We start from the raw sequence: 26,993 nt of genomic DNA, 5'->3' as shown, positions 1-26,993 counted from the left end.
TTTGCATATTTTTAAAACATTTATTGAATTGACAAGAGCTAAAATAGGAATAATGAATAATTTATTATTTGTTATACATTTGCATAATCCGGAATTTTGAGATTAGATTTAATTATGTAACACGAGGTTTGCAGTTGCAGACGAGAAAATCCACGTAGACACTTATTTGCAAAGGTTAAGTGTGATAGAAATGGCGAGGTGATTTTGCGCTGACGACAGCATGCGTTTTATTACGCGAAGAGCCAGATGAGATGAATTATCTCTCGCCTCCCGCATTTCCTGCCTTCTCCCGGTATCCATTTTCACGCAGTTCATCTTTAGACCGAGGATATCGACCGAGATCTCTCTGGTCCGCATTCTTCAACAACTCGGAACATAATATGTCACGCATAATTCATTACAAAATTGTTTCTTACAACGTTCTTCTGTATTAAGGAAAATCCCTTTTTAATTTTTTTTTAATTGATCCTAAATCTGCGATAAGAATCTTTTTTAAAAATCTTAAATACAATCTCTTCTTCTTTCTAACACAGTTTCCACACATCCAGAGAATTTCCTTCGCCAACTGTCACCAAGGTCTCACTCTGGAGATTGAAGGAGACAAAATCATGAACATTTTCCAAGTTGAAATAGATCTCTCTAATCTATTGACTTACCTTTTCGTGCAACCAACTGTCTCGCACTACTTGCTTATTTTCTAATAAAGGATCAGGTTCTTTCGAATCAGTCTCAAAGAACAAGCATCTTAGATATTGTCTGGAAAAGAAACGAATGTTATATACATAGTATTGGTATTTATCAATATTCATATATTTTGAAACAATTAAGAAATTATTTCAAATATTTATCAAAACAAAAATTGTATTTAAATAATTGTAACTCAGATAATTGTAACAAAACTAATTTAAAATTTAAATAATTCTGTCTTTTCTTTAATAATTATAATTAATAAAATTTTAATGAACTTTCATTACTGTTAGTGAGAAAATGGCTCTTTCTGATTATTTTTAAACAGCAGATATTTATGACATTGACACTTGAGAAAGTAATATTCTAATTTGGAGTAGTTGTATAGGCTATTTACACTATTCCAAATTATAAATTAGTACCTTTTAGATGTGCTACTGCCTGTCAGCGCAAACTTCTGAAAACGCAAAGGATGGTCACTCGTATGGACTTTTACTACATAGCAATCGTCAGGATTTTCATCCTGTAAAGAATAAAATTCATCCAGATTTTTTTCAAGGAACACAATAAGGTAGGTACAATTTTATTATTATATTAAAAACCATGCAAACCGAAAATATGGCTAAATCTTTGCGTTCGAGTGTCACGAATGGATTGGCACATTCACAATTCCAGAATTGCAGCGTTTCTGCATACGTTGAACACCATAAGAACCTGTTGGTTAACCAACCTAGCCGAGCCTAAAAAATAAAAACGATACGATTAATAAAATCTTCCCTATGTCTTCTAAAAATACACCCAAGATAATCAACTTACCACTGATGATTCAGTATTTAACGAGTACGTTAAAGCCTGATCTTCTGAAGATTGCCTAAGGTCATATATATTTATAAGACCGTCTGTACTGCCTGATGCCAAAGTAGCAGGCTTAACAGGATGAAAGATCAACGAAGTGATATCATCTGTATGTGATTCCCAATATCCACCAAGAAAATTAAGATCGGAAAACATTGGGTGGTGAACTTTCTTTTTTTTATATCTTATATCCCAAAACAAGATGAATGCATCTCCACCTGTAAGTTCTGTCCCAGCAGCTATATACTTTCCATTACAGTTGATGTCAAAGCAATTTATACTTTTCAATTTCCCTCCTTCCATGCTAGCTAAAATATTAAGATAATACCATTACAACAGTTACAGAGTATCTAATTATAAAAAATTGTACTCGTAATTGTGTTAGAGTTAACTATTACTTTCAAATGTTTCCACAATCTCAAATGCCATACGCTGATCATACATAGTAATTGATTCTTGAGTGCCTATATAATATATATCTTTAGAAAAATTACTGAACTTAATTCCCAAAACATCTGTCCCATGATTTTCTGGTTTACAGTCTTGTATTTTTACAGGACGTAAGGATTTATTAAGTACAAAAAATATTATACAGTTGGAAGTTTTATCCAGCACTGCAACGTTACTGTCTGAGTCACTATAAATAATAAACGATAGTACATATGATAAAAATAAAATTGATACATACGAACAATTGATACATAAAAACAAAATTGATACATATGAACAATTAAGCCCCTTCACGTTAAATCTAGGTACAAAATCGAACAAATACATCAGTAACAAAAATCACCAAAAATATATTATTGAACATAGAAAAAAAAAGAAAGAGTAGTATACTTAGATCTTAAAGAAGTATACAGGGTGTCATGTAACTGGTGGTACAAGCGGGAAGGTGGATTCTACATGAAAAACTGAATAAAAAATATAGAAAATTTTTTCATACGAGGTTTTATTTCCGAGAAAAATGACTTTGAAAGTTTATCGAGTACGCTTCATCAAGTCTTAATTCAACGGATTTCACTGTAGATTATCTCTATTCATGTTCGTAAACACTAAATGGATCAAATGACACAGAATATGACAAAGTATATCGGTCTTTATAATAATTAACTGCGGCCGAAGCATGCCGTTACATGCACCTAGCGCACGAATCATGTCCGTATACTCTCAATTGCCATATGTAGTCATATCGGCAATATAATAGAAATTAAGAACTCAATTCGATAAGCGTAAGAGTACGAATACAAAAAAAAAAACATTGACGGTATTTACAAACATCAAGATAGTCTACAATAAAATCCGTTGAGTTGAAACTTGATCAAGTACATGCGTACTCGATAAACTTTCGAAGTTATTTTTCTCGGAAACAAAACCTCGTATGAAAAAATTTTATTCTATATTTTTTATTCAGTTCTTCTTGTAGAATCACCACCTTCCCGCTTGTACCACCAGTTACATGACACCCTGTATATTATGAAAAAGAAAACTATGTATTACGTGCTAGAGCATAAGATACTAAATAGAAATTGTAATACGAAAATGATCAGAAAATTAGAATGTTTATTACAATATATAACAATGCTTTGCATACAATATTAAAGAACAAAGTGTCACATTAAGTGACCATATTGTTAATAAGATACTTAATAAAAGTGTTTACTGATTATAAACTATTTAACAATTTTTAAATCAATAATCAAGTGTAGTGTCACACTTTTTTTGTAGATTTCACGTGAAATATTTCATAAAGGAAAATGTAGAACTTGCCATTGAGTTCCAGAGATACTTAGAACGCAATATTGTTCCTCGCCTTTTTTAAAGATTGGCCCATTATCCCATTGGGTATGTTTATCCATTTTTTTATTCCTCAAATTCAGTTTCCTTATAGACTCACGTAATGATATTGCGGTGTGCCATGTCCACGTGAATTCCATCGTGAGACAATAATTTTTTTTATATTGAATAAATATTAAAAATACCTGCAATCTAAATTAAATAAGGTTTTTTTGACATCAACTCCTCGTTACTGTTCTTAAATATGTTCAACATTGTATTGTTACACTTTACTTTTTTCGTTTTTATATCGACCAATTTTCTTGAGAAACTTGTATTATTTCCAAGGCATTAATATAGTTTTCAAAATATCTTGCACTTACGTAGAGTATTTCACATTTAAGTGTGTAGCAAAATAAGAATGGATTGATTGAAAAATCACAGTTTGTCTTAGAAGCAACGGTTATATTTCAAGTTCTTGTACAAGTACACTAGCATCAGAGGCTTGTCGAAGTAAATAATAAACACATCCGTCCAGCTCGACCGATCCGCAACGACTCTCCAATAATCAATTTGAATCAGTTATATTGTGAAAAGAGTCATCGATTATACGCAACAAATCGTTATTGAGAGCCGTAGACGATCAAGTCAACTACAAATAATTAAATTTTTTTGTATATAAGAACTAAAAAAACGTGAAAAGAGAAAATAATTTTTTTTTTTATTGAGTATTTAACGTGCCGCCAACCACGTGATAAAAGCAAAATAAGCATAGTAGAAAGGTTATGGTTAGCCATAGACGTAGTAAGTATAGACTGCTCGTGGCATTTGCAGTGTCGAGAATTTAGAAAGAGTAAGAAGACTTTGAGAATAGAATGCCTTTCTCTGTCACACATACACCTCCTAGCCAAGTAGAAAGGAGATAGTGATTCTATTGAAATTGTGCGTTCTCTGTACGCGCTCCGCTTAGATGTAGAAATAGGAAACGAGCAGTCTATACTTACTACGTCTATGTGGTTATCCGATGGAACGACAGAAGGAGCAGCTTCGAAATTGATTGGTCCATTTCCTTATGCATTTGCTTATGGACTAATAAATTTCCTTATGCATATGTTTATGCGACTATGGCTGTGTTCCAAAATCCACAGTACTGAAAATCTATAGTTTACGTTACGTATATTGTAGATTTTCAGTACTAACAGTGAATTTTGGAACGCAGCCTATGCAAGTTTGTCTGGATAGGTCCTTACTGCTCACTGTGATTGGTCGATTTGCTTACGCTTTTTGGATACGGCAAAAACTTTTTTACGTGCAATGGCCTTAAGGCCCTTAAGTAACGTCGAACGTAACCTCATGGCTACTACAACCATGCGTCTCTCGTGCAACATGGCGACCGGCAAAGGACTGGCTGTGATTTTCCGACAGAAAACTATCAACTTGATCGGCAATAATAAGCTAAACAAATTTTCGTGCAATGTTTTGCAACAGTGCAACACTTGTGAGCGACACATGGCGACTATTGCATCGACTGTCGGTGGCTCAAATCGCAGCAAAGCAGAGAAAGGTGAAGTATACCCTCGTGAGTCGTGGCCACTTCGGTTGGATTACATCATTATCTATTTTCCTATGAAATTCCATTTGCGGCAGCTCACCGGCTTGTCAATCGCTCGTTTGTCTCTCGCGTTGGCGTTCGGATGGTCGAACGCTTGTATCTCTATTCGTTATACGATTTTATGCGGTTTTCGTCGTTTGATACATACCGCATGCAATGCTTTCCTAATATCTTAACCTGCAATTTCGCATTATGTATATACACATTTGTCATATACAGTATATATTGTTTTCCAGCAAAGGACATAAGTTGACACAAATCGACACAAGTATCACTCTGTTTTTGTTCGATATTCAATGAGCAACAGAGAGAATAATACTTTTGTGTTGCTTGTGTCTCTTGGTGGAAAACTACCATATTAGTCTGCTCTGAAAAATTTGAGCGCCAAGATATTTTTCTCTAAAGTATTATTGTATATATGTATATCAATTAATCTGTAATAGAATTCTGTGTCTCTGGACAATCGAGTAATTCAAATTTGATTTAGCTTTCTTAATATCTAAATCAGATTTGTATACACGCTGACTTTTTCAACATTTATTTCAGGTAACTTGGGAAGGATAGCTCAGCCACACAGGGCCTTACATTTAACAAATAGATTGTTGAAACGTAATTATTATGAAATTTTGGGAGTATCTAAGAATGCTTCAGCAAAAGATATAAAAAAGGCTTATTATCAACTCGCTAAGAAATATCATCCTGATACGAATAAGAAAGACCCAGACGCCAGCAAGAAATTTCAGGAGGTTTCTGAGGCATATGAAGTGTTGAGTGATGACACCAAGAGAAAAGAATATGATACATGGGGCGCAACCTCTGAACAGATGGGAATGGGAATGGGTCAGGGATCGAGTCAGGGGCCCAAAAGCTACAGTCAACATTGGCAATATAGATCAACTATTAATGCCGAAGAATTATTTAGAAAGATATTTGGCGATGCTGGATTTCAAAGTACATCTTTTAATGATTTCGAAGATTTCACAGAGTCACAGTATGGTTTTGGAGCAGCTCAAGAGGTATACAAATTGATTCATGTGCCAATTACTTAATACAAAACTAATACTCTTCTTTTTTTTACAGGTGATAATGAATTTAACGTTTTCTCAAGCTGCTAGAGGTGTGAACAAGGACATCAATGTGAATGTAGTAGACATTTGTCCAAAATGTCAAGGTACGCGTTGTGAACTTGGAACGAAGCCGGTAAAGTGTCACTATTGCAATGGTACCGGAATGGAAACAATAAGCACTGGTCCTTTTGTGATGAGCTCGACTTGTCGGTATTGTCACGGCACAAAAATGCACATCAAGTTTCCTTGCACAGAATGCGCAGCAAAAGGACAAACGGTATCGATTTTATTCTCTCATTTCTACGAGAATTATTACCGCTATTCTTTTTATTCGCAATTATTCTCTTATTGATGCCTTTTCACAGGTGCAACGTAAGAAAGTAACCGTGCCAGTTCCAGCCGGAGTGGAGGACGGTCAAACGATCCGCTTGGCGGTGGGCAGGAAGGAGATATTTGTGACATTCCGCGTGGAGAAATCTCGTTACTTCCGCCGTGACGGGCCTGACGTGCACACCGACGCGGAAGTCTCGTTGGCGCAGGCGGTGCTCGGCGGTACGATACGAGTGGAGGGCGTGTACGATAACCAGACTATACAAGTAATGCCGGGCACGTCGTCCCACACGCGGATCCGTCTGAGCGGCAAAGGATTGAAGAAGGTCGATGGAATCGGTTATGGCGATCATTACGTGAACATTAAGATCACTATACCTAAACAAATGACTGAGAAACAGCAGGCGTTGCTCCAAGCGTACGCCGAGCTTGAGAACGACACCCCCGGCAGTATATACGGTGTAACAAACAAAACGGATGGTAAGGACAAACAATGAAACGTAATTCTCCACTCATGACAGGTGCATTCGAGTATCCATCGATTTGTATGTACATTTGTTTGTGACATCATCCGTTCTACTTCGAATATTTTGTGATATTGCAACAGTATTCTTTCCGTTGCAATCATTTATCTTCATTAAACATTTACGCGTGTCGCTTGAGTTTTCCCCTGTGTACCTGCTACTGCTAATTCAATAAAACGAATGTTAAAATGTTTCAAAAGTGGGTTTCATTGACGTTTTACAAAATGAAACGAAAGAGATTGTCTCGCACACGAAAATTCTTGCGATAACAGTGGAATTTTGAGTGAAACATTATTTAACTAAACAGTAATTAACTCGATGATATAAGCGAGTACATATCTTGAAGTGTAGTCTCCTTTATCAGTAGCTGCAATATTTTTTCTAGGCACGGCAGGTCCAAAGGTGCAAACTCAAGCAGGACAAGAGGTCCAAAATAATCAGACTAATCAAAATGATGGTCTACTTACAAAAATTAAAAGAGCCATTTTCGGATAAAATCAAATTGTAAGTAAATCACTCGATAAAGCTTAACTCATTTCTCACATGATTGTCATAGATACTAATTAAAATATTTTCTATAAATAAAATTGTAAATTGTTTTAACACAATTTTCCACTTGTCGCAGACCAGTCAAGTTTAGATTTAAAGAGTAGAATCACATTTAAGAAACAGATTTTTTAACTTTGAGAAATATTCAATTTCCAAATTGCTATTACAAAATCTCTATCAGTTGATTAAACTTTTATGACAAGATTTATCATAAAAGTTAAATTTTATCATACTTATCCTATAAATTGTGAAAAACTTGTTAATACAAATCACTATTTATCTTGCAGGTACGAAAGAGTGCTACTCAGGTCCACTACACTTAGTAGAATCCATACGAACAGCATTGGGAACCATGTCTCATCGCGAGGAACAGTCTTCTGAACCTGAGCATCCAGGAGACAAGCCTCTTAATAATAAGTCTGTGCATGCTACCAAAGATACATCGGATAGAAAAAGTGAAACTGACGCTGGAAAGCAACGACAAAAAATGTCGTAAGACAGAATCACGAATATTTTAATGTTATTTACAGCGATCTAGAAAATGTTATTAATGCCATTGTATCATTGATAAATGCGCGAGTATCGGACAACGGGATTTAGGGGCCTGATGTCATGTACACTTTCATTTTAATTTGACCAAAAAAAAAAAAAAATCGTGACGAGTAAACGAGTAAAGTCAGCCTGATGTCGCTTAGATAATTTTAGCTGTACAGTCGTAGTATACGAGTTTGTCTTTATTTGTTACATCTTATTTAAATAAAGTGTACATGAAGATACATACAGCAGAGTTATTTGTACATCGCAATTGCCATGATGTACATTTGTAAAATAAATTCTGCACACCACTATGTGCCTTTATGTATTACATCCTATTGTATCCTTTTATTTTTCATCCTTTCCTATCTCTTATTTGTACTTCTTTTGTTTAGATTCATTGTTACGGATATAAATGATACAAAAGATGTTTTAGAACATGTGAGTTGATATATATTCGATTGTGTAATTTTGCTTGCTACGTATTATTGTTTACAAAATAAAAGATGTATCATTGAAAGTACATATGTATAATCTTTGTACTTTTTTTTTGCAGTATAATTACGAACAGTTCGACAATGGAGAATAAATCACCATGTTTTGATGATAACAAACATAATATAACAACAGAACGCAATAAGCAACATAATAAGCGCAATATCGACGAATTATATACAGCCTTGGCCAAAGTTATTAGGCATCCTATTAAAATACTTTTTGCAAAATAACAATTTATTTTTTAAAAGAAATAAAACATTTCTTAACTCTAACAACTTCACAATACTCTAATAAACAACTTTTAAACAATAGAAGTCCTTCCTGGTATTAGATTTAGTACAGTATGATTATGAGGGTGCCTAATAATTTTGGCCAAGGCTGTGGAAGATAAATTTTATATAAAGAATTATATAGAGAGGTTGACACAAAAATAAAATTACATAAATTAACGCGTTAAATTACATAAATTAATAATACGATCAGCAAGCTGTGAATTCGATGAATTATGCTTCGATCAGCAAGCCGTATTTCAGTCCGATGTTTGTGAGACTCTGCGTCGCTGATACTCGTAGCAGTGCTACTACTATCGCCGCAATGGTAACAGCACCTTCCAAATACAGACCGTACAATATCCGCACGTGACCGACGATAGTGGAGAGACCGCCCGCCGCGGTAAAGTCCAATGGAAATAGCACGCTTGCCTCGATTGGCCTCGATCGCGCTATGCCGAAGCATAGTATTCCCAAAATGTAGTAAGCGACTACGGTAAAAACCAAGGTGTTTTCTTTATGAAACATTTACTTAAATAATAAAATTCTTTCGACTCGTTTTTCTACATGGAGGTCCATGCATGCCAATTCCAGTCGAGAGAAATTTTTCTATAAATAGTTCACCTGAGCAAACAAACAGCAGAACTTTAACCCATCTCGGCATCTGCGTGGAATAGCTGGACTCCGCGTTGTCGAGTTGCACGCCTTGCCTGGCAATCGCGTATCTTTTCAAACGGAGAGCCACCATCAGGCCGAAATTCAGCACGAGAAGGAAATGCGCGGGAATGCCGATAGCGGCGAAAATCAATCCTACCGTGCGACCGGCGGTGGTTCGTGGAACCGGCGCTCCGAAACCTGCAATATTCAAATATAAGGGGAATCTTTTCGAACAAAAAAGATCGTGCGATTATACGAGAATTAGCATGCCTAAAGTGGTGATTAACGAAATGGCGAACAGCACGCAGCCGGGAAACGTCCACAGCTGTCCGCTGTTGCCGCCTTCGCCGTAACCGGAACTGACGGCGACCAGGAGGAGTTCCTCGTGTTTGCCCACGTACTGGCGAACCTTGTCGCTCCACAGCGGCTCTACATCCTGATCCTGCTCCGCGCGCAATTGCCGTAGTTCCGTCGCCAAACCGACGGCCAGATCCTTCTGCAGGTTCTTCAGAGATACAACTTGTTCGCGTTCGCGAGGCCCTTCCGTGGCGGAGAAAGCCGCCGCGCCAGCCACCGTCCAGATAACGAGCAACCACAAGAGTCCTGCGACAAATTATTATTAGCTCAATAAAAAATTTTCAGCGTAGAACGTAATTGAAGCGTACCGAATTGCGAAAGCGACAGTCGTCCCAGAAATCTTAAATGCTTCCAAAATCTCGAGGACTTCTGCGGAAACAAGGAGTTCCCGTTATCTTCCTCGATGTCTCTGAGAGACGGCAAGGCTCTCAATCGCAATGGCAATCCTTCTATAGTTTGAATAGCCACGGACTTTGTCCATTTCGTCCGTATTACGCCGTTCTTCAAGTGAGGTGAAATCTCAGTTGATATCGTCGTCGGCGTGTCCGTAATATCTATTTTTAAACATGTTTAAAAAAACGCTTATAATTGACACACTTATATCTCTTTTAATGTAATATATAAAAAAAAAATAAGACCGTGGAAGTTCCGCTTTAAAGTTCGAAGTTTCGTGTCAAACGATGAACGGTTGCACTAAAGAAAAATGTCAAGTCAAAGTCAATTTTTCTGCAAGTTCTCGATGAAAGTTACATTAGCCAAACACGCAGTGATCGATTGTTTGAAACTTGGTAACATGTACACGCTTGAATGTATATCACTGCTTCTATATAGCTACTATGTTACATGAACGCGCGTACACTTTCTTTAATGCATTTTTACTTACGCAAGCCATTATAGAATATTAATTATTGACCATCCAAAAAACATTTTACAAATCATGTAAAGATTGCGATATCTTTTCAAATCTTTTATTCTAAAATTTGTCTTCTATTATTTTTAGGTACCTATATTTTATTTTCAACCAGCGTTTATATCAATTTCAATCATTTCTACTGTATTAATTTTTCCATCAAAATTAAGTCAATTTTCAGTTTAAATAAAACTCACCGACGCCGCAAACGACATCGTCGTTGTCGTCTCCCTCGTCGTTCCTCGCACAGTGCTCCGTCATCCTCACGCGAAACTCTGTGACGTGACGGCGAGCAGCATCTTTGACGGTCGCGTCCTTGACCCACGGATGGACCAAGTTCCTGCTGGTGCGACGTCGTTGGTTTCCGGTGCCGAACGATCGCAGGGGCACGGCATGTCGCCCGCGTACGCGCGGCACGGTCAGAAGGGACGTCGGGCTGCGTGATAACGTTGCGACGTCCGGCGCGTCACTGAGGGGTGTCTCAACACCCCTGACGGCTGGCGGTCGCGGAAAAAGAGGCACGTTCATCGGCTAAGGTCAAGATGAGCCGCGGTGCTATAACCGCGATCGCTGATCTATTCGGTCGATCACACAAATCATGCATATTTCACGCAGCATCGATGAAAAGACCGCGTGTGTTCTCCTCCCTTCAATGTTATCGCGTACATCTCCACAGCGGACGCCAGGAAATTCGCCTCTCGCTGGACAATGACGCCTCTGAGCACTTGTTGAATCGATTCATTTCGCGAAGCGTTCTCCAACAATCTCTCCCAATGTAGAATTTCTTTTCACAGTCCACTGAATTCTTCGCAACTCCGCGTCGACCTAGAAAATTTATTTTATATAAAAAACGAGTTCACGTCAATACATTTATTGCGTTGATTTTTTTTTTTTTTTCCTTGCCTTCATGTTCGACGATGGCGTTGTTTATTTCATGTAGTTTATTTTCAGTAACCAGCCGATTGAGTTAAATATTAATCGTTAAGAGACAGACTTGATTCTTCGATTTCGCCGTAAGATAAAATTTTTCTCCGTTGATCAACCAACTGTAATTTTATATATTTTCTTGCAAGGACTTTTTTTGCTTATTTATAGTTCATGCATAGGGACCGGATCGATGAGCCTCACACGGAAACACACCTCATATTTCTTTAATAATAAAACTGTCTACGCTATTGAATACACATTGTATGAAATTATGATGACACTTTAACTTGATAATCAACACATGTCGTGTACTTTTATAACTTTCAAGAGCCGTAAATAATCCACGCGAGTATATCCTTTTTTCGGATAATCAATTTTTCTCAAACTGTCATGAATGTAAAAAACAGTTTATTTTCAGAGAAATATTGTTTACTGTTGACTTTTATCAAAAAGACTTGAGCAGCAACAACAAAAAACTTGCTTATTTGATCTCACGACAGAATCGCGGGAGTGACTTATCATTTAATTAATAATTCTCGAATAAGGAGCGGACTGAGAAAAGGAGACAGGATTGCAAACATCGCAGCGATTCGTCGCCTCAGAGTTTAGAGGAACTACTGGTTCCGCGGAATGAAAATTTCCTCGAATTCGGCGCGTTGCACCGCCACACAACCGGAAGCAGTGTTGCTGTATATATATATATACATCCTACTGCGAAACGTTAAAATTAGAACGCAGCCTTGATATCAATGACGACGACCCTAAGCGCCGCGCTCTGCCTTCTAACTAATTGCACACGACGTGTTGCCTTCGGCGAGACGATAATTCCGCATGATTGAACGGTGAAACTTGTACTCTCGTTCGACTATGGCGCGATAACCACATGTCGCGTTGTAACGCGTCACACAATACGCTCGTTTACAGCTGATTTCTGTAATACACGATATAATAGCGATAATTCGGAACCTTCGCTACCTCTTGCGTATTTGTCCGCCAATCTCATTCCATGTCATTTTTTTATCAGGGGGTAATGTCCTCTCTAACGTCTCTTCTCGACACGGAGATGCGTTCGTGACATTATCGATTAATTGACCTTGCTCCTTATCTACGTGTCATTGTCCTCGCGTGTGCAACGTTTTATTATTTTACAGAATGCGATTGCAGCAGAATTTTATCTTCAGAGATTGCACATTTTGCGTTATATAAATTATCTGAAAATTAATGAAAATCAATTACTATTCGTGATCAAATAAAAGGCAACGATGAAAAGGAAATATACGCAAGGATAAAATACATTTCATTAAAATTCAGTATTCTGAACAAAGAGCGTGTCATTAAAACACATTCCGATGCTAATGGGCGCGACTCCGGGCATAATCTAGGTTGAAATCTGCGCGCCATTAAAGCGATATCATTCGTTCTACACCCGCAATCACGATAATGTATCTCGGCTGCGCGTACTGAATCCTCGCGGTCCGCCAGCGCGTTTGCGCGTCATCGATCCGCGGCATTTCGCGGTCTCACCCTCGCAAAAGTGTCGTCTCGTACCAGTTCGACGGCGGATGTTCCTCGGAGAACCGCCGTTTGCGCCTATAATATGGAACATCGTTCCGCCGTTCTCGATCGACGACGAGATCGGAGAACTTTCGAGGTGCGAATGCGATCGATTCGTCGATTTCAATCTTGCTTTGCGTGCTGAACATATCGCTCCTTAAAATCGCTCCACATTTCCGCAAATTATGACAGCAACTAATTTTCGAGCATTATAGACAACACAGAATGATTCATTGCAGGTATCTTTAGCCCGGAAAAAAATCAATCCTTGATTTGCCGAAGGATTTGTAATCTGTTCCGCTAATTTAGAATAGAATTAGTTTAGTACGTCGTTATCGAAAATTGCCAAATTTTTCTCGCTTAATATTTAGTCATTTTTAAATTATTAGACCAAAAATTATATTTTAAATTGAATAATAAATTAGACTTCAAACGTATTTTTAGACGAGAAAGCGATGCGCAGCCTCGCTCGCAGATTACTAGTATGGTCGGCGTTGGTGCTGTCTCTTCTGGTGGTCGGCCGTCTGCTGTTCGGCCGTGACTTTCGTTTGCCGACGACGACGGTCGTTCTTCACGACGATGGAGACGTCTCGATTCCGATACTGGATAGCGGCCACGTGAATTTGCAGCCGGATGACAGTTCGCCAGGACCGCCCGCCTATGTGGCGGGTACGTACATGACGGGTCGGCGACCCCGTAACGAAAGTACCTGTAAATGGTACCATGGACTGCCGGATGTCCTCTCCTACTCGCCATCCAGGCTTTCTGGGACTCCCGAAATCGGCGAGAAGAGTCTCTACAGGTAAAGAATAATCATTTAAGAAAAATCATTATCTTTATCTAACTGATATCGATGCCAGAAATAATGCTCGATATCGAAAACGGAGCACGGAGAAAAAAAGGTTTGCTGGCACAGCATACTTTATGCTGTAGTAGCAAATTTTGTTAATTATATGAACAAAAATACTTGTTAAAAATATTAACCTTTTGCTAGAGATGATGTTATTTTGCCTTAAGAGAACATTAAGTTTGCTTTTGTAGAACATGTTGCGATTGAACAAGATTGTTTTCAACAAGATTGTTTTATTTTTAACAAGATTGGGGCAAATTCACGGTGGCGGCGAAATTCGATCGCTTTTACGTGCAAAGTAGTGATGACGACTTTGCTGCGACGGCAAGATTCTTTTTCTCCGTGCAGGGTCCTACCGTTCGTGTTGCACGGCGCTGACGAAGCGACGGACAAGTTGCCCCAGGTCACGTTGTCCACGCACGCCACTGCCGATCAGGTTTACGGAATCGTGGAGTTGGCCAGACGGTGGGAGGGACCGCTCAGCCTGGCGGTGTTCGCGCCGGGCCTCGACGCCGGCCTCGCTGTCGCTCAGCTTGATCGAGCTTGTCGGTGCGAGCCTGCCATGTACAAGGTCTCCTCAACTTCCTCGTCACGATCGCGAATCTCATGTGTCAAACACGTGCTACTCTCATCGACCTCCAAAGTTTCGACGGTTTCGTTGAAATGCGCAAAGCCAGGAATTCGTAACTGCAAGATACGCGTTTCTAGGACATACAAAAACATTGCAAATATTTAACATGATTTATCGTTTGCAAATTTTTTTTAAATAGATTTTTAATTGGTTTATAAAATTAGGTTTCTTTTGCTTATACATAAACATAATCCGACACAGATGCGCTGCATATAGACTAGCTCGGCTTTCACATTTTTTACAGTTGAGATACTTTTCTGGACACAGCGTAAAAGTTCACCACGTGCCGCATGTTAGGCAAAGTGAAATCGATATCGTCTGCTGTGAAGACGTACGCATGATAGACGCGGATTCCGTTATATCAATACGTCCGCTTATAATTAGCATAATCGTCATAATCCGTGAGGAATGCGAATTGAATTAAGATTATAGGGATTAGAAAACACTTGCCCGTTCTTTGCGTGTAAATAAAGACGGAGTTGTAAAAATAATTTTCAATTAAAGAACAGCCTGCTAAATCACGCAGAATAAATTTCACAGGATAATATTTAACATGTAATGACACGAAGAAAGTAGAAAATTGATAAAATACTGACTTCACGGATCAAGTATTAGATTAATGAAATTTACATCCAACCCAATTAGTCAAATGTGGAGCTCCGTTCAGAATAAAAATTTTTGAAAATTGAAGATAATTAATGTAATGTTAAGAAGAAATACCTGTAACGGTTTCTATCCAAGATAACAGTTAACTGCGCTCAATGTCTATAACGATACCATCAAATTCTCTTTTTTTTTCTCCGCATACGAATATTTTCGGAACACGCCATCATACACTTTTTCCTACATGTATTTAGCGCTCGATGCCACATTCATATGTTCCTACCCATAATAATCCGGCAATCGCAGGTTTCCGTCCATCTGGTGTTTCCGGCCGGTCGACCGCCCGTCCTGGGCGCGGTCGATTACACCCAGGGCGATTGCGTCGCTTCCGATCTCCAATGGCGACAGGCCGAGACCGAGAGACGCAAGAGGAACATGATGTATCCTATTAATGTCGCCCGAAATGTAGCGAGAGCAACGGCGAACACGTCTCGCGTGCTGGTGTCGGACATCGAGCTGCTGCCGAGCGTGCGGCTAGCTTCCGGATTTATGGAGATGGTACACCAAAGACCGCCTAAGGTCGGCATGGTCTTCGTCTTACCCGTCTTCGAAATCGAGTCCAGTGAACCGCCGCCAGCAACAAAGCGTGAGCTTCTCGCTGCCTCCCGAGCAGGTTTAGCGGTGTATTTTCATAGGTAGATTTATGGCTTTGACACCAAATACTTTGAATTAAAAATCAGTTTCTCTTTTTGTTCTTGCTTTCTCTTACAAGAATTTTGGGAATTGAATTAAAAATATCTATATTAAATATTTTATAATTAACTACTAAATTATTCTATAATCATAGATAATTCTTATCTATAAATATCTATCTATACCTATGTAACAAATAAGAAATCAAGGTCAAGGTCTTCCACAGATTTCTTTGTCCACACTGCCAGCGATTTCCCGGACTGACCAGATGGATGATTAGACCAGACCCAGGCAAAGTTCGACCACTGATCATCACTAAACGGGAGTATCCGCATCACAGATGGGAGCCGGTCTTTATCGGCACACGTGAGGATCCACTTTACACAGAGGAGATGTCCTGGGAAGGGAAGCAGGATAAGATGGCCCAGGTATAAAGCAACCCTCTTTAAATATACATTATCTTGTAACAATTTCTTGAAAAATATTTACATCAGCTGACTGTCAAAAGCTTTTGTTTAAGCTTTATTTTATTCTTACGTACTTTTTTCAGGAATTTTGCTTTATTGCTATTACTTGCAGATGTTCGAGATGTGTCTTCTAAATTATCGGCTAGTCGTGCTCGATGGTGCCTTCTTAGTGCATACGCCGGGAATTAAGCGAAAAGCCCGCCAGATCAGCTCGGCCATGCAGGAGATCTTTCGCCTGCACGAGAGGAGGAACGCGAGGATATATCAACGCGTGATAAAGCGTCTAATCAAGCAATATCCAATTAATCGTAGGTGTGCACAGTGAGACGAGGAATTCTAAAAACGAGAGAGAATAATTCTTCAAAGGGAGACCGCTTCGACATGCATACGGTGCCTGTATTCAACGATAGAAAAATATTTTTCGGTGACGTCGAGTTTATTAGATTTAAAATGAAGTTGCGAATTAATATATTAATCGTTTTTTCCACTGTGCGAATAAAAGTTTTTACACGAACAATTTTCACCTAAAAAACTCACCACAAACGTACCTTCATAATTCCTTTCAATTAAACATGAAATAAAAAATTTACAGATTGACATTTTTAAACTTAATATTTAAACATAAATGATGTGATTAATTTTCTTTAGATCTGGTTTTCATAGCAGCAATCATCTTTCATGGGGATTAAAGCAAACCGCATTATCCAATGAAGAAGCTAGAATTTCAACATAGTCGCATAGTCAAGGTAAATTGCTATTGGTCGCTGTTGCGTAGATCGTGAAAATTGCGCGGAAAGTCGTTTCAACGAACGCACTGGTAATCAATCAGTCTAACGATTTATATTCTAGAATATTTCGGTTTTCAGGGTGAGAAACTTCGGTCACCATTGCTTCGAGTGTAAACGGTAATTTTACAAAAATTGTAATACATGTTTCTATACGACGATGTAACGATCGATAAACGACACCGCTGGCTGCAAATACATATAAATATTGCGAAATTGAATCGATGCCGTTCGTCACGCCACTGAATCTAGCGACTCTACAGCCTCATGGTCGTTTGATGACTCACCACGGTAACCGCAAAGTTTTTCCAATTCCCGGCGAGATTGTATTCCCGGTTATCTATAACGCATGACATGACAGAACATACGTGATAGTAACATAATACATATATCTTTATTAACAATAAAGTAACATAATATCGTCGAACGTAACAATATCAAATTTCCAAATAAGGTCTATCGAAGGGAAAGCATTGCTGATTCCATACATGTGTTCACGTAAGAAAAAACAGAGCGAGAAATAGGCAGAGAACAAGAGGGAGATAGGAAGAAAGGGAATAAGAAGAGAGAGGGAAGAGGTAAAGACAGAAAGAGACGAAGAGTACTCCCACCGCAGCTGCGAGATCGGACACGATCGGATACGCTCGTCCTTGCCGGGCGCGCCTCTTGCCGGAACATCGAACATACGCACGAATGCAGCGGGGACCTCGTGCAATCATTAATTAATTAGAGGTATCTCGCGTTCCAACGGCGCCGGTTGCAGTGTTGGTGTGACCATCAAAGCGAACGTATTGGTCAGACTGCCAAATGGGCTCGTTATCTCGATCGTATGACAAATGCACCTCGTGATAGTGGTAGTGATTAAAGTAGTAATGATAGTGAGACTTTGACCAGAACAATCCACAGCGTTGACGGCACGACCGTCACCGACCGTCGCCGTCCCGCACATACGTGGGTCTCCTTATTGGCGCACACCGGAGTATCGTTTCGATAGCGCGAGCGCGCGCGCAAAGAAGCCGCTACTTTGCTACACAATACTGCACATAGTCGCAGCGTGAAAACGGCGCAGCCCGTAACACGAGCACGCGCGCATCACCGCAGTCCCGTCCGTCCGGTAGCGTGTTTCAGATTGCTCGGTAGATGCCGAAGCGGCCGCAGCGGCTCCGGGTAAGTGCGTGTGCGTCTCGCCGAGAGACGCTTCGGAGAAGTCTTCCCTTTCGACGCGCGTATATATATTTTCGCACAAGAGTGTTTTCCCGGGCCCCGACTTGACGATTAATTTTACTCGTCCAGCAAACATTGATAAATGGATAATGATATATGCTAATTATTTGTGTGACTTCTCCCTATTTCGTTCGCTTTCATCGAAATTCTTCCTCCCGCTGTGTCCATTAGGTTTCCTAGACGTTGACAGAGCAATTTATAGCAACAATTAATATTAAATATGTGCATTTTTTATTATGTGATGTAATATGTATGACTCATATACTTCGATTAATATTTAATTCACATATGATTAGATAATTTGTCCTTATCATAAGTATTTACTTGCAGGGCATAGAAAAATGAATATTTTGAGAAATATATCAGCGACCTTTTGGTCACCGGATATTTGGTTGCCTCCTAATATAACATGGGATGACATCAGTCCAAACTCAGACAATAATTATGCTAATTATCAACATTTAATATGTCCCTTGCCTATGGCATTCATTCTCTTAGGAATAAGATTTAGTTTGGAAAGGTAAGCTTGTCATATAACTTTTTATTTTGTAATTTTTGTTCTCTACTTTCAAGAATTACATCTATCAGAGAGAAAGTTTTTATAAACATCTATCAAATATATGTTCGAAAATATATATTGTAATTAACAAAAGATTTTTAATATATATTAAAAGATTCAAGTGTCTTTGAAAGAAGGTTAATATGTAATTTATCTGATCTTTTTATATAGGTATTTGTTTGCTCCTTTTGGCAGATCTCTTGGTATAAAAAATAGCAAAAATAAAAAGGCAGTATCCAATGAAATATTAGAAAAAGCATATCTCAGCAAGAAAACTAAATATAAGCAGGTGAGTGAATAAATAGAACTGTGTTCTGCGAACAAATTTTAATTGTATAATTATACATATAACGAGGGATAATCAAGTAAATTAATTATAAAATAATCAATTTCAAGAAATTATGCACATAAAAAATGTATGAATGTATTAGTATATACAAATTAAATAATATCAATTACTGACTAATTTATTTTTACATGTATCATTTGCACATTAGCATCTTGTAATGCATAATTGTGTTTTAAGATTTTGGCAATGGCTAAACAATTAGATTGGTCTGAAAGGCAAGTAGAGCGATGGTTACGACTACGTCGTTCTCAAGATAAACCATCTACACTTACGAAGTTCTGTGAAAGCTGGTTGGTTATTCTTTCAATTAACCTTAGAAATTTTATGTTATACCACGGATGTATGATAAAAATATGTTCTTTCAGTTGGAGATGTTTGTATTATACATATTCATTCGTTTATGGCCTTTACATTCTATGGGATAAACTATGGCTTTGGGATATCAAGTACTGTTACTATGGTTATCCGTATCATCCAGTTACCAGTGACGTATGGTGGTATTATATGATATCAATGGCATTTTATTGGGCATTAAGCTTTTCTCAATTTTTCGATGTAAAGAGGAAAGACTTCTGGCAAATGTTCATTCATCATATAGCCACAATATTGCTTATGTGTTTCTCGTGGGTTGGAAACCTAACAAGGATTGGATCTCTGGTCTTATTGGTACATGATTGTGCAGATATATTTATGGAGGTAAGAGGTTGAAAAAAATGTTTTGACAATATTCTATATTCCGATATATATATATATTTTTTTCTCTTAGGTGGCAAAAATGGCCAAGTATGCAAATTATCAGAAAGTGTGTGATTGTGTATTCGGCATATTTACAATACTATGGATTGTGACACGTGTGGGTATTTATCCATTTTGGATAATTTACAGGTATGTATATTTATGCTTATCACTTTCATGGCCGCTGCTACGTGGACTTTGTTAGCTAGTAGTTATCTTCTAAATAAGAGAACAATAGCAGACTTCCAAGAAATGAAAAACAAAAATACTTGCATGAAACGTGCGGCTGTAAAGTATTAAAATAACAAAACGTGTTTCAAATGCAGATGTTGATATTGATTTGAATTTCTTGTATGTTACAGCACGTCTATAGAAGCGCCTAAGATAGTGCCGATGTTCCCTGCTTACTATATCTTTAATTCTTTATTATTTTTACTACTGTTTCTTCATGCGATTTGGACTTATTTAATCATTAAGATCGCATATCGCGCTTTCAATGCTGGTCAGGTACGTGCTGCAGATTTATACAAATTGTCGCGTGCACGTTCGTTGAAACATTTTTTCAATGTTGACGAATAAATGCACATTTACATGCTAATCTTTTTTATGGAAAAAATATTACAGATGGAGGGTGATATTCGCAGTAATAGCAGCGACGAAGTATCCGACACTTCAGTCAATAATACTCCCATAAACAATACCGCAAATTACATTAACAAATCGAATTCAAAACCGAAAGCCCACTAACAAAAACAACACGCTAGACGAGTTATTTTAGTAACCGTTTCCAAGGCAGAGAGTTCATCCGGGCATTTATCCAGGTGCTAATCTCTTCCTACTATTATAATAAAATCTTCAATGCGATTTTAATCTCATAATCTAAAACTTTAACATTAACGTATCTATCTAATCTCATGAAATTTAAATATATCTTACATATATTTTTTTTTCTACTTTCCTTTCGGTGGTATTTTTCTTGAAGCAGTCCAATGCTTCGTGACAAATTTGTCAGATATTTGTGTATAGACGAGTAATATGGATAAAGGACAACGAAAACAAATGGGGACAATCCTTATTATTCGTATCATTAGTTTATACATCTTTACGCTATTTAAGAATTAATTATATACTTCTTTAACGAATTCTTAATGCTTAGTTAAGATAAGAATGGACCAAAGCTGCAAGACGTTCAGTGTCTGAACTGTATCGATTGTCTCAAAGTCTCCGATATCGTATAACTATTTTGAAGAAAAAAAAAAAACATAACGTATTTATTTATTTTCATATGCTTTGTGAGCGTCAGTCAGTAATCAATAAGTGAGTCAGTCAGTAATGAATAACTCATAATAAATTTCTACTAATTAATCACATATTCTCTCTCTCTTTAAGAGATCTCTTTCAGCGTAAAGTTCAACCAAAAATATTTGTGTACTAGTGCATAATCCGCAAATTGCGATGGTATTTAGTTTAGCATATTACAATATATTCCGCGGTATTTATGTCGCTTTAGTCGCTGGAACAAGCTACTTTTTGCATTTGTCAATGAATCAATGTTATATAAAATTGTACGTTGTACTTACATGTGAGTCTGCAAATCATCGGCATTAATTATTCTTACAATATATAATACGACTGCAATCGTCCTCGTGTATCTCTAATAAAATTTTTTGCTGATTCTGAAATTTACATGCTTCGCTTTTTTTATTCCCTTCTAAAATCTGTATTTATTATCTTTCAGCGTTCTGAAATCGAGTATATTTTGAGAATACTCGTTAATCAAGCTTTAAGCATAATCAGCGCGTTATGACGTATTCATCGCCATAATTATTCCAATATCATGATTGTATTCCTTTCAGTGGTCCCGTCTCTTTATTTTTCATATGTAATTTGGAAAATATTGTGCTTTTGCCATAATAAATAAGAAAATAAAATCAACATAATAAACAGAGAAAAATGCTCATACGCTGCCTCGATATATGACTAATATTCTTTAACGCAAGCTATTAATTTTGAGTTTTTATTTTGTAATTATTGCGCTTTGTCTTTTGTTTGCTTACGTCAGCCCTGAAAGATTTCTGGTCTTTGCACGGGAATAAATATGGAGACGGCAAGAGTCGAACTGAATTGCAGGTTATGGTACTAAACTTGTCACACTCGTGACACATGTTATTTAATTCGTAATTATGTAAACATAGTCGCATGGTTTGTTCACGTTTCAACTTGTGCGTCAAACTAGGTTTTCTTCCCTCTTTTTGTTCTAAGGTACGATGCGAATCGTACAGCATGAGACGGAGAGGGGATCACCTTGATTTGTCATTCAAATTTTGGTACCGGTTCATGCTTCAGACACGCTGGTGATCTCGTTAATCGACATCTGCAGATATTTGCGTGTTACGATTGAAACATGGGTGGAAAGTGGTCCAGCTTGCATCCCTCAGAAATCGTGGTTCCAGAAATCAATGCTCTTCTCGAAAGGGATCCTTATTTAAAGCAGTACGAGCATGACATTCGCCGCAGGTATTTTTATTAACAACTATTTATTAACGTTATGTTATTTATGTAACTTATGATTTTTTACGTACGCCGCATGTAATGATTGCGTAATAACGATATAATAATGATTTTCCATTAATATATTTCTTTATTTCTAGGTATGCTTTGTTTATGGATTATGTTGATAAAATAGAAGAAGGAGATGGAGATTTGGAAAAGTTTACAAAGGCCTATGAGACCTTTGGAATTCACATCCAGGATGATAATAGTGTCATTGCGAAAGAATGGGCGCCTGGCGCACAGGAAGTGCTCTTGACTGGAGAGTTCAGTAAGAATTATATTCATACAATTATATTAATATATTTACTTGTTATATCAGAATTATCTTTTAATTAATATAATTTTTTTGTTTCATAGATAATTGGCACTGGCTTGATACGCCTTACAAAAAATTAGAGTATGGAAAATGGGAGCTGCATTTGCCTCCAAACGCAGATGGCAGCTGTCCTTTGAAACATTTATCTGAAGTGAAAATTATTATCAGAGATCACAATAATGAGTTGCAGGAAAGGCTGAGTCCTTGGGCGAATTATGTAATACAACCAAAAGATAAATCTCAGGGAACTACTTACAAACAAGTTATATGGCATCCAGAAAAAGTATTACATAATTACTACTATAAGTGTTTTTACATTTGCGAGTAAATGACAGTAAGAAAAATAATTACGTTTTTTCCAGCTATATAAGTTCCAGCATCCTAAACCCAAGAAACCAGCAAGTTTTAGAATTTACGAGTGCCATGTTGGCATTGCCACACAAGAATTGCGAGTTGGTACTTATTTGGAATTTGCCAAAGACATAATTCCAAGGATTGTCAAGCAGGGGTACAACGCGATACAATTAATGGCAATCATGGAGCATGCTTATTATGCCAGTTTTGGATATCAGGTTGCGTAATCTCAAAAATAATTATGTAAGTATGCACAAGTGTCTGTAATTTCTCATTGAAATTGTTAAGGTGACGTCCTTCTACGCGGCTTCATCTCGCTATGGAACTCCGGAAGAACTGAAGGAGTTGGTAGATGTGGCGCATCAACATGGTCTTTACGTTTTACTAGATGTGGTACATTCGCATGCTTCCAAGAACACATTGGATGGACTGAACAAGTTCGATGGCACGGATGCGTGTTTCTTCCACTCAGGTCCTAAAGGAGATCATCCGCTGTGGGACAGCAGACTGTTCAATTACTCGGAATATGAGGTACTCCGATTCCTACTATCCAATTTGCGTTGGTACATTGAAGAGTATGGTTTTGATGGATTCAGGTACTTATCTTTTATATAACGTTTCTGTATAAATTTATGACACTTTGGTACGATTAATTTTTGATTAAAATATTCGACAGATTTGATGGTGTTACATCGATGTTGTATCACTCGAGAGGCTTTGGACAAGGCTTCAGCGGCCATTACGATGAATATTACGGTTTGAATGTCGATGTGGAGGGTGTAGTGTACCTGATGCTCGCCAATCATATGTTACACAAAATATATCCCGAGATCGTAACGATTGCCGAAGATGTTAGTGGAATGCCGGCCGTTTGCAGGTACAAAAGACATGATAATTTCAATAAGTCAGGAAAATGATTAATTATACAATTTTTTAATAATCTCGTAAAATATTTTAGACCAGTTACTGAAGGCGGCGTAGGATTCGACTATCGATTAGCTATGGCTATTCCCGATAAGTGGATTAAACTGTTAAAAGAAGTGAAAGATGAAGACTGGAAAATCGGTGAGATTTGCTGGACTCTATCCAACCGCAGATGGATGGAGAAAACTGTCGCTTATTCCGAATCACACGATCAGGCTCTCGTGGGCGATAAGACAATCGCGTTCTGGCTCATGGACAAGGAGATGTACACGCATATGAGCACATTAAGTCCAAACAGTGACATAATCAATCGTGGCATTGCTCTACATAATCTAATCACGCTGATTACACATGCTCTGGGCGGCGAAGCTTATCTAAACTTTATAGGTGAATAATAACTTTGATAATCTCTTACGCACAATCGTGTTATAGAATCATCAAACATATATCGTGCACATCGAGTTTATAGCCGAGGAGAAATATTACTGACGTACTCCATGCAAATGTTTATTTTATAGGCAACGAGTTTGGCCATCCCGAATGGCTGGACTTTCCGAGACACGGAAATCAAGACAGTTATCATTATGCCAGGCGCCAATGGTGTTTAGTGGACAATGAGTTACTCAAGTACAAATATATGAACAATTGGGATCGTGCTGTAAATACGCTCGAAGAGAAATATGGATGGCTGCATGCTCATCCTGTAAGTAGCTTTATACGACTTTATCATTTTATCATTTTACCTGAACAATATTTTAGCAATGTTTGAGAAATAGAAATTTAACATTGAAGGATTAAGGAAATTTAAAGAATTAGGAATGATTTCGGATATAATTTTATAGGGCTACGTGAGTTGGAAACATGAAGATGATAAAGTGGTCGTGTTCGATCGAGCTGATCTTACATTTGTTTTTAACTTGCATCCGAACAAGTCGTTTGCCGATTATCCGGTCGGTATAAAAAATCCAGGAACGTACAAAATCGTTTTATGCAGCGATGATGAAGAATTCGGAGGACATCGTCGCGTAGACACGAGTGTGAAACATTTCTCACAACCTGAAGGGTTTTCTGCATATCAAAATAAAATGATGGTCTACATTCCATGCCGTACAGCTATAGTATATGCACGAATTGGTAATATACCAATATAATATCTTTTATATTAATAGTAATATTCATAGAGTAAGCAATATTAATGAAGCTGATTAAATTTTAGATTCATAAATACTACTTGATGGATGGAAAAGAATTGTGCAACTGCATAATGATATACTATATATAAATGAATAGATCTTATTTTTATATAATATATCTCAGGAAATAATACATTGATAATAATGTGGATTTTTATTAAAAAATAATTTAGATTTGCTTAATTAAGTAAACGCTATTACTAGTAAAGTGCATTTAGTTTGTTTTTTTTTGTTTTGAAGAATTGTCTCTTCCAAGATTTTTAACTGATAAATTTTAGATATATATATATTAAAACTTGTTAAAATATTTTCTTATAAATTTTATAGAATATGTTCTATAAATTATATAGAGATTAATATAGAGAATTAAGTTTTTTTGATTTTTATAACTAATCAATGATTATATTCAAAAGTATATGTATTTTTCAGACAGATTTTTATAATGATATATATATATATATATATATATAGTATATTTGTATACCAAATATTAATTTATAAATATATGTATTTGTTTTTCGCAAAAATTTTTATAAAATTTGTTAATTTATTACCTTTTTACATATATGATACAAAAATTCTACTTAAAACTTATCATGTTGCTGAAACAATGTTTACCCTATTTGAAACGTCAGCAGCATTGAACTCTGCCTCATTTATATCATAGTCCTTCATTTTTCTTTCTAATAACCACCAATTGTCTAAAAATCCTACATCTATTATTCTTTCATAGAAAGTTAGATATCGTGGTTTCAGATAAGGACAAACAGCCTTATAAAAGGAGCAGTCCTTGTCATAATTATCTAACCAAATCAGAGACATAATACCTAAATTTAGTCTTCTTACAATTCCTTCATTGTAACATTGTTCTAACCATTTTATATGCTGCACAGAGATAGGATTGCGTATGGGTTCTCCTACTTGTATTAATTTTGTGTTATTTTCTATTAATTGTTCTCTGAACATAGTTTCACTCGGATTATGTCTATTAGAATAAAAGCAGCCTCCTAGAACTAAAATACATATAGTTATTCTTAATGCAAGTTATTTTTTAGACATATGATATATTGTAAAACTGGTTATAATATATATATGCTAATAATATATATGAAAAGTAATACATACTTGTGGTATATACTGCAGCACGTATAGGACGCTCTTTGCAATCTTTGACTACATCAATTGCAACATCCTTGTAATCTATATATAAACCCTGCCAGTATTTTGCTGCAAAGTGAAATTACGGTATTGCGTGAACGGTATATTACATATTTTTAAAGAATATTTTACATATTTCAATTTATTATGTTTAATTTACCCCATCGTTCGAGAATGGTGCCTTTAATCCTCTCAGGCATCTCATAGTTCCTAATTTTATTACCAATTTCGTTAAATTTAGATGTGAATAGCCGGAAAGCCGTCCTGAGTCTATGAGGAAGATGAACTATGTGTTGGGAATTCATGTCAAACTTTGGAGGTGTCAATTATAATAGATAATTCATAACACGAATGTCACAGTCACGAATGTTTCTCGTATATTTTTATAGGTTGTGTCTTCTAGCATATACTATGTACGTGTTTATAGATGGTACACCGAGAATATTTTTTTTTTAAATTTGTACTAATTTTGGACAACTTTAAAAGTCTCTAG

At 37.0% G+C, this 26,993-nt stretch overlaps 6 protein-coding genes across 15 annotated transcripts; 4 read left to right on the top strand and 2 right to left on the bottom strand.

The window, feature by feature from the left end:
• Positions 1-44: 44 nt before the first annotated feature.
• On the bottom strand, positions 45-13,119 carry LOC105679029 (uncharacterized). Its single transcript, XM_067349318.1, has 15 exons — positions 11,529-13,119; positions 10,823-11,450; positions 10,024-10,269; positions 9,629-9,961; positions 9,326-9,556; positions 8,942-9,192; positions 5,079-5,107; positions 4,576-4,773; positions 3,313-3,531; positions 1,941-2,179; positions 1,504-1,850; positions 1,299-1,427; positions 1,110-1,210; positions 657-756; positions 45-584 (listed from the first exon to the last, which is right to left on the bottom strand). The coding sequence occupies exons 2-15, from the start codon at positions 11,151-11,153 to the stop codon at positions 525-527; spliced, it is 2,814 nt and encodes a 937-aa protein (XP_067205419.1). The 5' UTR covers positions 11,154-11,450; positions 11,529-13,119; the 3' UTR covers positions 45-524.
• On the top strand, positions 4,612-8,267 carry LOC105679167 (protein tumorous imaginal discs, mitochondrial). 2 transcript variants are annotated; one of them, XM_012379048.2, is made up of 6 exons: positions 4,612-4,882; positions 5,477-5,946; positions 6,011-6,274; positions 6,363-6,807; positions 7,237-7,355; positions 7,688-7,874. In XM_012379048.2, exons 1-5 carry the CDS (start codon positions 4,633-4,635, stop codon positions 7,344-7,346), a joined length of 1,539 nt encoding a protein of 512 aa, XP_012234471.1. In that variant the 5' UTR covers positions 4,612-4,632; the 3' UTR covers positions 7,347-7,355; positions 7,688-7,874. The 2 variants fall into 2 exon arrangements, with proteins under 2 accessions (XP_012234471.1, XP_012234470.1); XM_012379047.2 differs by lacking the exon at positions 7,237-7,355 and having other exon boundaries at positions 4,618-4,882; positions 7,688-8,267.
• Positions 13,074-16,867, top strand: LOC105679168 (beta-1,4-glucuronyltransferase 1-like). 3 transcript variants are annotated; one of them, XM_012379050.2, is made up of 6 exons: positions 13,074-13,203; positions 13,551-13,908; positions 14,305-14,527; positions 15,497-15,885; positions 16,110-16,311; positions 16,463-16,867. In XM_012379050.2, the coding sequence occupies exons 2-6, from the start codon at positions 13,562-13,564 to the stop codon at positions 16,673-16,675; spliced, it is 1,374 nt and encodes a 457-aa protein (XP_012234473.1). In that variant the 5' UTR covers positions 13,074-13,203; positions 13,551-13,561; the 3' UTR covers positions 16,676-16,867. The 3 variants fall into 3 exon arrangements, with proteins under 3 accessions (XP_012234473.1, XP_012234472.1, XP_012234474.2); XM_012379049.2 differs by having other exon boundaries at positions 13,194-13,345; XM_012379051.2 differs by lacking the exon at positions 13,074-13,203 and having other exon boundaries at positions 13,685-13,908; positions 14,204-14,527.
• Positions 16,868-17,222: 355 nt separating this feature from the next.
• On the top strand, positions 17,223-21,688 carry schlank (ceramide synthase schlank). 6 transcript variants are annotated; one of them, XR_010888293.1, is made up of 9 exons: positions 17,223-17,426; positions 18,690-18,879; positions 19,090-19,207; positions 19,445-19,557; positions 19,633-19,963; positions 20,034-20,152; positions 20,365-20,509; positions 20,627-20,823; positions 20,988-21,688. XR_010888293.1 is itself a non-coding variant. In XM_067348637.1 (9 exons), the coding sequence occupies exons 3-9, from the start codon at positions 18,701-18,703 to the stop codon at positions 20,747-20,749; spliced, it is 1,128 nt and encodes a 375-aa protein (XP_067204738.1). In that variant the 5' UTR covers positions 17,286-17,426; positions 17,590-17,713; positions 18,690-18,700; the 3' UTR covers positions 20,750-21,688. The 6 variants fall into 6 exon arrangements, 5 of the variants coding, with proteins under 5 accessions (XP_012234497.2, XP_067204738.1, XP_067204737.1 ...); XM_067348637.1 differs by adding an exon at positions 17,590-17,713 and having other exon boundaries at positions 17,286-17,426; positions 20,627-21,688; XM_067348636.1 differs by adding an exon at positions 17,590-17,867 and having other exon boundaries at positions 17,286-17,426; positions 20,627-21,688.
• Positions 21,689-21,836: 148 nt separating this feature from the next.
• On the top strand, positions 21,837-25,487 carry AGBE (1,4-alpha-glucan-branching enzyme). Of its 2 annotated transcripts, none has more exons than XM_012379071.2 (11): positions 21,837-22,138; positions 22,349-22,519; positions 22,654-22,823; positions 22,913-23,154; positions 23,234-23,443; positions 23,514-23,821; positions 23,902-24,102; positions 24,184-24,536; positions 24,668-24,852; positions 24,992-25,283; positions 25,366-25,487. In XM_012379071.2, the coding sequence occupies exons 2-11, from the start codon at positions 22,407-22,409 to the stop codon at positions 25,371-25,373; spliced, it is 2,082 nt and encodes a 693-aa protein (XP_012234494.1). In that variant the 5' UTR covers positions 21,837-22,138; positions 22,349-22,406; the 3' UTR covers positions 25,374-25,487. The 2 variants fall into 2 exon arrangements, with proteins under 2 accessions (XP_012234494.1, XP_012234495.1); XM_012379072.2 differs by lacking the exon at positions 21,837-22,138 and adding an exon at positions 22,142-22,264.
• A 382-nt stretch (positions 25,488-25,869) lies between these two features.
• On the bottom strand, positions 25,870-26,937 carry LOC105679038 (mitochondrial import inner membrane translocase subunit Tim29). Its single transcript, XM_012378814.2, has 3 exons — positions 26,661-26,937; positions 26,468-26,569; positions 25,870-26,355 (listed from the first exon to the last, which is right to left on the bottom strand). The coding sequence occupies exons 1-3, from the start codon at positions 26,803-26,805 to the stop codon at positions 25,937-25,939; spliced, it is 666 nt and encodes a 221-aa protein (XP_012234237.1). The 5' UTR covers positions 26,806-26,937; the 3' UTR covers positions 25,870-25,936.
• Between the last annotated feature and the right edge of the window lie 56 nt (positions 26,938-26,993).

Source organism: Linepithema humile, chromosome 2, assembly GCF_040581485.1.
Source record: "Linepithema humile isolate Giens D197 chromosome 2, Lhum_UNIL_v1.0, whole genome shotgun sequence".
NCBI lineage: Eukaryota > Metazoa > Arthropoda > Insecta > Hymenoptera > Formicidae > Linepithema > Linepithema humile.
The sequence above is the reverse complement of the archived record's forward strand: the minus strand, read 5'-3'. Positions and strand labels throughout refer to the sequence as shown.